A 9738-nucleotide genomic window follows, 5' to 3' on the forward strand; every position below is an offset into this window, starting at 1 on the left:
TGAAGCATCTTGTGCTGCCAGAATCTGCTGATCTGCCCAGCATCAGAAGTGCTAAATTTGCTTTTGTTCATTCGTAAGTTTTACTTAGTCATCAAAGGATCTGGCTGGCCCATGAATGTTGTTACCCTGATCTAAGCATGCCATGAATTCAGTTACAAAATTTGCGGCAGAGGTGCATATCTTCTGAATTTTCCATCAAGCACAACATAACTCTCACTTGAGACAATCCTTACAATTCTGGCTGTGACTTCTTACAGAGCTCAACTCACATTGATCGACGCTCTATGCCTGCTATGGGTTACATGACACATACTGTGAGCGCACCCAGTTTGCATGGCAAGTCGGTAAGTTGAGAGCGCAGTTACTTTTCCTTTTGTGTCATCATAATATTGTAGTTAAGTTTTAAAATCCTGCTCATTCCATAGTAGTTGTATTTTTATTAGTTAAAACATTAATAACTTGAATGAGAACTTAATCTTAACCAGCTCCCAGTAAAGCCTGGAGGAATTTTGCTGTTATCTGCAACGTGAACAGGGATGAGCTGTCTGTTATTACAGGATTCAACTTTTATTATGTTTATTTGACCAAATGCAGAGTTAATGAAATAATTGCTTAATCATGTCGAGTAACTGCTTTCTGGGCACTGAGGTGAAAAATGTAATTACAGTTACTCTCCCTGAAGACTGCTAATTTCCTCTTTACAATGTGTCTAAATACCTGCAGCCTGAAGAGCTAACATTGCTTCTCATTCGATTAAGGAGACATCAGGCTAAGTTGGCTAGTATACGAAATTACACAATCGCACAGTTACTGCAGCACTTGCCAACTAATTCCACCTATCAGGTCAGCTGCTGCTTGGCTCATCTGTGCCGTATGACATTTTGTGACTCTGCAAATGCTTCATTAGTGGCATGCTTGAGTCTGTGCTTTCTTGCCCATTCTTTGGTATTCTACAATTCCCAGGTCGTTTGTGGTTTTTCTTTGCTACTGTATTTGCTATAAAAGATGAGCGTTTTAAGTTACAGAGCACCAGTGCATATGTTTCCAAGTGTTATTTATATTTCCTTTTTGTACTATTTCTGAAAATGCTGCGTCTTCAGAAATGTGGGTTAAAATATTAGATAAGTTCATTCTAAAGCAAAACCATTTCTTTGTGCTGCTTTCATGATGGGATTGGCTCCCTGTGCCACATGCTGCGTCATCTGCAAATTGAAATGCATCAGCCGATTTGTACATTCATATGAGCTTGTAATTGTGTCAGTTCTGCAGGTGAATGTGGGTTCATAAAAGCTCATGGGCATCTTGGATCATCAACAGTGCTCTTGATTGCACTGATGTATGAAACTTGTATGTGAGATCAAACAGAAATGTACTTATAGAGCTCTTTGGTTCATATTAGAGCCTCAAAAATGGAGCCATCTGGGAATAAAATGTGGTGACTCTTCTTGGAATTGGTGAAGGCTTTATATTGGCCCAAAATGAAAGGAATTTTTTTGAATTTGGAAAAGTGTCGTTTCCCGACTTACCTCACCTACAGAACAATTGCACTAAGATGGGCGATAGTAACAGGGATTTCTTCAAAAATGGGCAGACTTTCTAGTCAAGTCCTCAGCCAGGCTTACAAGCTGATCGGACAAGAATTGTAAGTGAACGCCTCTAAAGAAATGCAAGTGTGATCCATTGATTTTATGGCATAAAGAGTTTTTCTTTTCTTTTTTTTAACTACACGTTCTCATTGGCTCAAAAGGTATAGTTGTGTTCTTTTTTTATTCTGAAGTTTAATGTACCCAGGATATAAAATCCTGTCAAAATAGCAATAAAATTCTAGGAATTCTGGGGCATTTTGGCTGATTACAAAGCACTTTTGCAACAGTTAAGCTTTATTTTGTTGCGTATTGCAAATACCTCTTTTGAAAAAAGGAGAAATAACTTTGTTATGACTTCTGTGCATGCTCTTCTTGAAGCGACTGTAATGAAGATGTTGGTAGATGAATGTAACTATAAAATTAAGCTGATAGCAATTACAGGTGAGCCAATGAAAAATAAGGATCAAGTTGAATGCTGTTACTTAGAAGACAATGGATTCTCTAATCATCTAAGTGAGATCTTTTTCAGTATTTTATTCACAAAACTTACTTTGTACTTTCTCTGAATAAAGGAATTCGTACCTTAAAATGTGTATGAAATGTGATCAAAAGTATTCTAATGATTTGTTATATAATGGCTTCTAGTTACATTTGACATTCAGTTAGGTACAAGTCGTCTCTGCTTCTCCCCAGACATTGTGCTGGAGGACATCACCATAACTCTTTCAGTGAAGGAATAGTCAGTAGGAATTGATCTTGAAAAAATAACTTTTGAAAATCTATTGTTTTAGGTAGTTACGTGTCTCATTAGAGGTGGAAAACTCAAATCTCTGTGTTTGGATTGGAGGGTGGGCATGAGGTAGTAATATTCTTGGGATATATTTTGCCCATTTTTCAGCTGTAAATAGCAATATGCTGGTGGAGCAAATGTGCTTTTTTATGTACTTCCTACTCTGTTATTTTTCCTCTTTCATCCATTTTCTTATATGTAACCAATCCAAGTATTCTGAAATTGTTTCAAACACTCAAATACATTGCAATTTTTTTCCCCTATGTACTTTCCTGAAGGCGGATGACACTTATATCCAGTTGAAAAAGGATTTGGAGTATTTGGATCTAAAGGTAAGATTTTATAGGAGTCTACTTCCATTATTTCTTTTTAACCCAGTGGTCTTTTGCGTATCGTCTTTGTACCTGCAGGTTTTCAAATCATCTTCTGTTCAAAGATAGAAACTGTGTGTCTTTTGCCATCACTGCTGTGTTTAGAATATTGAGTGTCTTTATAGTAGTGACTATACAATTAAACTGCAAACTCAGAAAATGTAATTGCTTCAGTGTGTAGGAAGAACTTGTGTTACCGGTACTCCAGATGAATGATGTTATGTGAGTTTAGAGAAATCAGATAAAAAAACTGATGCAAAATGTTTGTCTTGCTGTAGCAAGTCAACTCTAAGTTAAAATAGGGTGTTCTTTTAATCCAGCTTTTCCCCTTTAAATCTTCTTGAGCTGACTTTTTCCTTGGTTTTATAATATGCCGTATTTATAATGTCTTGCTTTCTTGTGAAAATGTGGTGATTAATTAGCACCTGTCATTGTTTTCATATTACTACAGCTAAGAGATTTCAAATGCACCCATTCATCCATCCATCCGTAGATATAATCTGCCCAAATAATGTTCGTGATATTTCCTTTAAAAAAAAAAATTTTAAATATGATATTGGGCATCAAAGCATCTGTCTAAACTAAATGACTTCTGTATCTGGTACACCTGATAGTTGGCAATTTGAAAGCAAATCTAGACTTGTTAATATCAGGTTTTGAAGAAAAAAAAACCAAAAAGGTGTAATCATTTTGCTTAGCAAAGCAGCTTGTGGTGTGTAGGATGTCTCACCATATATAAATCATATGGTGCTTCTGAAAATCAAGGTGGAGTGAAATTTGACACCTTGTTATCCTTATTGTTTGCATGTACATAGTTCTCACTGATGCCATGGGGCATTGCGTATGTGCAACTAATGAGCTGACTGGACCTATTAGTACATGTATTTCAATTTTATCTGATGTTTTAATGGCTGAATATATGACCAAATATATCAGTGGAAAATACTAATAATACATATCACACATGTGTAGTGTCATATATATATATAAAGATAGAATATTTATCAAATAATATATGTGGTATATATAGTCTAAATTATCAAATATGTAAACTGTTGTAATCATTAATATACAAATACTTTTCACTTTAGGCCTTGTTCTTGGTTTGCTCATGGCTTTGCCAAATGTAACTGCATCCCAAGCCATCGGCTGAATTTTATGACAAATTTCAATTTAAAACGTCCTACAATCTGAGAAATTTTTAATAAACACGGTGTTTTGTCCATTATAAAACACAACAATTTTCACAGTTATAAGTGGCTACAGTTTAAGCCTCTGAAAATGTTATGTGCTTAGCCAAATTATTAGGATTGGTTTTTAACTTTTTAGTGGATTCCATCTGGATTGATTTGTTGTAGTCCGGCACACGAAGAGCTGTTTGGTCTCCCAGGAGCTCCCCTTTTGCCTTCCTACAGCCTGCATAACACCTGACAAAAGGTTCCAGAAAGAGAAATGTATGGGGGCTCCTGATCTTTCTGGGAAAAGAAACTTAATCATAGAATCATAGAATGGTTTGGGTTGGAAGTGACCTTTAAAGGTCATCTAGTTCAACCCTCCGGCCGTGAGCAGGGGCATCTTCAACTAGAGCAGGTTGCTCAAAGCCCTGTCCAGCCTAGCCTTGAATGTTTCCAGGGATGGGGCATCTGCCACCTCTCTGGGCAACCTCTTCCAGTGCTTCACCACCCTCATTGTAAAAAAAATTTCTTCCTTCCTTATATCTAGTCTGAATCTACCCTCTTTTAGTTTAAAACCATTACCCCTTGTCCTATTGCAAAAGGCCCTACTAAAAAGTCTGTCCCCATCTTTCTTATAAGCCCCCTTTAAGTACTGACAGGCTGCAATAAGGTCTCCCCGAAGCCTTCTCTTCTCTAGGCTGAAGAGCCCCAACTCTCTCAGCCTGTCCTCATAGGAGAGGTGTTCCATCCCCCTGATCATCTTTGTGGCCCTCTTCTGGACGCGCTCCAACAGGTCCATGTCTTTCCTGTGCTGAGGACTCCAGAGCTGGATGCAGTACTCCAGGTGGGGTCTCACCAGAGCAGAGTAGAGGGGCAGAATCCCCTCCCTCGACCTGCTGGCCATGCTTCTTTTGATGCAGCCCAGGATACGATTGGCCTTCACCTTATTTGCACCTTATTTTGCAAATAAGGTGAAACACAAGTGGTAAAGGAAGTGTCCCTTTTCGTGACTATGAAATCAAGTTCAAGCAGGCTACAGGAGGGATGGATGGGCAGCCTCACTTCAGAATAGTTTACACACATTCCTGAGCAGGTTATACAAAACATAGATGAGGAAGTATAGGAAAGTTTCTGTCACTAAGTATAAATTGTGCTACCCATTGAAGCAAATCTGGGCCCCTCTCAGTGGTTCGGCAGTGGTCCTGCTTCATTCTTCTGTAATATCTGAAGCTGTTTAGTTTCTACTGCATTTGAAAGACGTTGCTAGTGCAAGCTTGTGTCACATAGATAATGAAGGAAAAAATGCATGGCAGGTATTGGTTATGGGAGGAAGGGTAAGTGTGATTGAAATAACTTTTTTCACTGAGGTTTTAACTAGATTGCTCAAATTATCAATATAGAGCTCTTGGTGCAAGTGTTACTACATACTACATGACAGAAAATATCTTGCTGTAGTTCCCAATACTCTTAAAATTGCAGTTGGGCAAGTTTGAGCAAATCCTATTTTATGTGGTGTGTTTGTATGTGTGCTTTGCAAAAGTAAAATGTCTTATGGCTGGATGAACAATCTACCCACAATATATCAAGATGGGTGGATATCCAGTTGTAGCTTCCGTGATGGCAAATTGTATAGCCTATAAGCCTCAAGGATTGGTGTGACATAAGAGTGTGTGATTACTGCTGCTCATGGAGTTTTGAGTTGTAAGGTTTGGGGGTTTTAATTTTCACATCTTTAACAAGCTATTACTAAACTTTTGTTTGAAACAGATAGAAAATAATGGACCTCTGATCAACATGATATACAAAGTGCTAAAGAACTCAGCACAAGGGTTACTATCCAGTATACGTGTAAGACTGCTTGCATCTGAAATGTGCTCATCCCATGCTTTTTAAAATAGCAGTCAATGTTTACATAGTTTGGCTTTTACAGGTGTCTTATGGTAAACAGTAAAGCTTTCTGTAAGATTTTATTTTTTCTTTCCTTTCCCCCGCCCCCCGCCTTTGGAGTTTGTATGCAAAATTATGGCTGACCTCAGTGTTTGGTTTCATTTTATCATGTTTCGAAAATGATTGTGTCAAGTAGTGACTCCTATGTGTAATTTTGAACATGTGAAAGCATGCTAAATCTTCATTATGTTCTCATGTTCACTGCTTGATAATTAACAAATTCTTTACAGTTATGATTATGTAATTTAAAATATCCCAAAAATCTGTAGACTCTGTTTTTTATGTTAATTACATTGATTGAAAAAGGCTTTTGCGTTTTCCTAGCTTGCAGGTAATTAAATATGCAAAATCATTACTTTAACATGCTAGTATTTATGCTTATATTTAATTATGTTACTATTATACATAGGATTTAGCATTTAAATAATCCATTAATGCTTTTGAAAGAAAGGGTTTTTCTTATATAAAACACATAATTGTTGAAAATTAAAATATCCAAAAATTGAAAGTTTTGAGAGGCAGTAAATGCTTTTGATTTTGGTGGTGGGGAAGTAGCATTTCACTATGTGAAGACACATGATAAGTCTTTGGATAGAGTCTGCCATTGGAGGAGAGAAGACAGTAAACATAAATGATGACCATACTCTTCTGTCTTAAACCTACTTTGTTATTTGAAAATACTATGTGTAGATGGCCAACGTCATATAACATGTCAAATGAGAAACTGAGGTTGTATCAAAGATTTATCTACACTTACAGTAAAATTTAATTACTTTAAGAAGGCTAGCATGATCTTGTAGGTGCCTGTTAGGTTAATAAGTAACTTATGTAGCTTCACATCTGGAGATTGCCAGTCAGATTCAGAAAAAAAGCAAACTACTGCTTCTACCAAAAAAGCCAACAACTTCTGCTCTTACATTAAAACTTTTAAACACAATATTTAGGTGAATTTTTCTTCTTGCCTGTATATGAATAGAAATATACTGGATATGAGTACTATAATTCTAAACATCAGGTGTTTCTTTGGTAAGATAGTATTTGCTTTAATGAATCTTTTAAAATGTTCTCATCAGCAATACTAAGTTATTAGATTTTAAGGCTTTTAAAAACTGTATGATTAATGACCTGTATTATATTGCCATTCTCCTAACCTCATTTATTCACAAAAAGGGTCCCATGTAGACAGTGGAAATAATAAACTTTTCTACAGAGATAGACATGCCTCTCGTTCTAAGATTGCTGTGAAGGTTGGAAGTATAATATAGTATAGTTTCTGTACTGATTTAAAAACTGCGTTATGTGAGAAGATAATCTTCTCACCAGAAATTGAATATGAAATGACTGATTTATGGAATGAGAGATTTGTTATATTATAAACATACCAAGATAGATTCATTATCTTTAATTCCACTATAGCAGTTTTATAGCAGTCTGTTTTTAATAAAATTCACCCTGTACTATGGAAGAGACTATCCTTTGTAGAATGAAATAGTTGCCAAAAAGTTGTATTTTTAGTCATTCATTAATGCTGTTATTCTTGCAACTGTGCATTTAAAGGAACTATTCAAATCCTTTGGCTTCTATAAAGCTATTAAAGCCGAAATGTTAAAACTATTAGGCTTTGCAGAAACAGGACCTTTGTAACCATAGACAAGTGGGATCATGCTGTTTTGTACAGAATTTTAAGCTACTCTAAGAGTAGCCTAATATAACTAGTAATCCTTTCTGATAACATTTTTTAAAAACTAAAGCCATATTTGAAAAGACCTGTATCCAGAATTTTATTCATCTTTGTTAATAACCACGAATATTTAACAACACTTTTCATTGTTGAAGCATAATTAGGTTTTAGTTTGCAACAAATTTCTCAGATCTTTAAAACCTGTTCCTCTTAGGTGACAGGGCGTGACACGTTAAAAGAACGAAGTACAAAACCTGTCAAGATTGCAGAAAGTGATATTGATGTAAGTATCAAATACCACTTCAGAACCTCTTGCATTGTTTTGGCTATTTATGTTGTACTGTTACGTGTTCACATTATTATGCTCTTTGGGGTAAAATATTGCTAGTGGAGACTTCTCTGCTTGGTTTTTGAAATCTAACATTATATATTTATATGATTTCATTTTCAGGTCAAGCTAAGCATTTTCTGTGAGCAGGACAGAATTCTGCAGGACTTGGAGGACAAAATAAGAGCCCTTAAGGAAAATAAAGTAAGTAGATTAAACAGTGTTTTATAAAATAAAAACTTTAATCATAAAATATGGAATTACTAAAAATGAAATTACTGGATGCTGCTTGCATTGTAGTAGTTTTGTCTGGGCATGTATATGAACTTATATAAGGAAAAGAATTGTTTTTTATGTTAGGATGAGTACCCACTTTTAGAAAACATGTTTTTGAAAATTAATGTTTTAAAACCAGATACATTAATTTTCTGGCATTTATTACAAATTGGAGTACATAGACTTTTCTGTGTGGTTTTGCTTTATGTCTTAATATGTACATGGTGTGAGGTGGAGTCATGTTTCATTTGCAGTTCTTCCCACCTGCACAAACACTGCATAAATAGCAGTGTGCTACCATATTGGGCCCTCACTGTAACTTGCGTGGTGGTTTGTTGGGGTTAGTTTGTTTATTGTTTTTGTTGTGGATGTTTTGCTTTGTTTTTTAAAAGGAGTGAGAGAAGGGAGATATTCAAATTTTAGTAATTTCAGAAACCTACGGTGGTTTATATATAGTACTGTGAACTTACTTCTGAGGATTACAACTGAAATGCTGGCATATCTCCTGTGACAAGTTTGTAGTTGGAACCCACCTCCTTTCCTCCCATTCAAGTCAGAGTTCAAATAGTAAACAATAACAAAACGGTTTGCCTTTCCTTGTCTTTCCCTGCCTGTATGTATCTTTATCTGCTTCACTGCCTGTGAGCTATAGCTGTCAATAAAACGAGGTGGTTAAGAAAAAAATCTATTCTAAAATGAAAGTGCTGTCCACATGGATCCTTCCGAAGAGCTACTGTGCAAAAATGATTCAGTGTTATTTACTCCTGACTGAATGAATCGGGCCTACTTAGTGTTTTAGACAGTATTTTAATCCCTCATGTGGCTAATTTAACTACAACAGTGAATGAGAATTTATCTTTAAATAAACAGCTAATGCTGTGCCCTGCAGTGGTAGGGCTGTTACAGTTCTATTCTGCTTAGTGGGAATTTTTCTGAAACTGTACATTACAGTTTTGTGCAGACTGTAAATAGAAAAATTCCCCTTTCACTGCTTTGTGTTTTCCGCAGTTTTGGCTGCTTAATGGAAGGATTTAATGGAAAATATCAGATAATTTTGGTTATAATTGTTAATTAAGGCTCTTGCACTTTTTCATTTACATCTTTGCCTCCACAACAGGAGGCCAATCCTAACCTCTAGTGGCTTATAGGAAAGACTGGGGAGGTGGAAAACGACTTTTATTTTCCCACAGGTAGATCCATAAAATTCCATGTAAATGTTGTGAGCTTACTGCCATCATCTTCTTTGTTAGGATCAGCTGGAGTCTGTTTTGGAGGTTTTACACAGGCAAATGGAACAGTACAAAGACCAACCACAACATGCAGAAAAAATTTCTTACCAGCAGAGACTTTTGCAAGAGGATCTCATACATATTCGGGCTGAAATATCCAAAGTTTCAACGGTATGTGTTTTGGTTGTTTCAAGAAAACCATAATTAAAATACCAGTTAGAGTAAAACTGTATAGTTTGTTGGATAGGAGAGTTAAGTCCTGTTCTGAACTGATTTTGTTAAGGTACAGGATACTAAACCAGAACAAAAAAAATTAAGCAATCTCTCCAGCTTTTCTTATCAATGTCCCCTTCCC

The 9738-nt window shown here is 36.0% G+C and overlaps 1 protein-coding gene across 1 annotated transcript in view; it reads left to right on the forward strand.

Annotated features, from left to right (window-relative positions):
• Positions 1-9738, forward strand: part of PLEKHA7 (pleckstrin homology domain containing, family A member 7) — a 79247-nt gene that overhangs the window by 49372 nt on the left and 20137 nt on the right. The window contains exons 10-14 of the mRNA XM_009328614.1: positions 258-344; positions 2655-2708; positions 7765-7833; positions 8002-8082; positions 9405-9554. Coding sequence (XP_009326889.1) covers positions 258-344; positions 2655-2708; positions 7765-7833; positions 8002-8082; positions 9405-9554 — 441 coding nt within the window. The remainder of the gene's footprint in view (positions 1-257; positions 345-2654; positions 2709-7764; positions 7834-8001; positions 8083-9404; positions 9555-9738) is intronic.

This window comes from Pygoscelis adeliae, unplaced genomic scaffold (genome assembly GCF_000699105.1).
Source record: "Pygoscelis adeliae isolate BGI_AS28 unplaced genomic scaffold, ASM69910v1 Scaffold166, whole genome shotgun sequence".
In the NCBI taxonomy this organism is placed as follows: Eukaryota; Metazoa; Chordata; class Aves; order Sphenisciformes; family Spheniscidae; genus Pygoscelis; species Pygoscelis adeliae.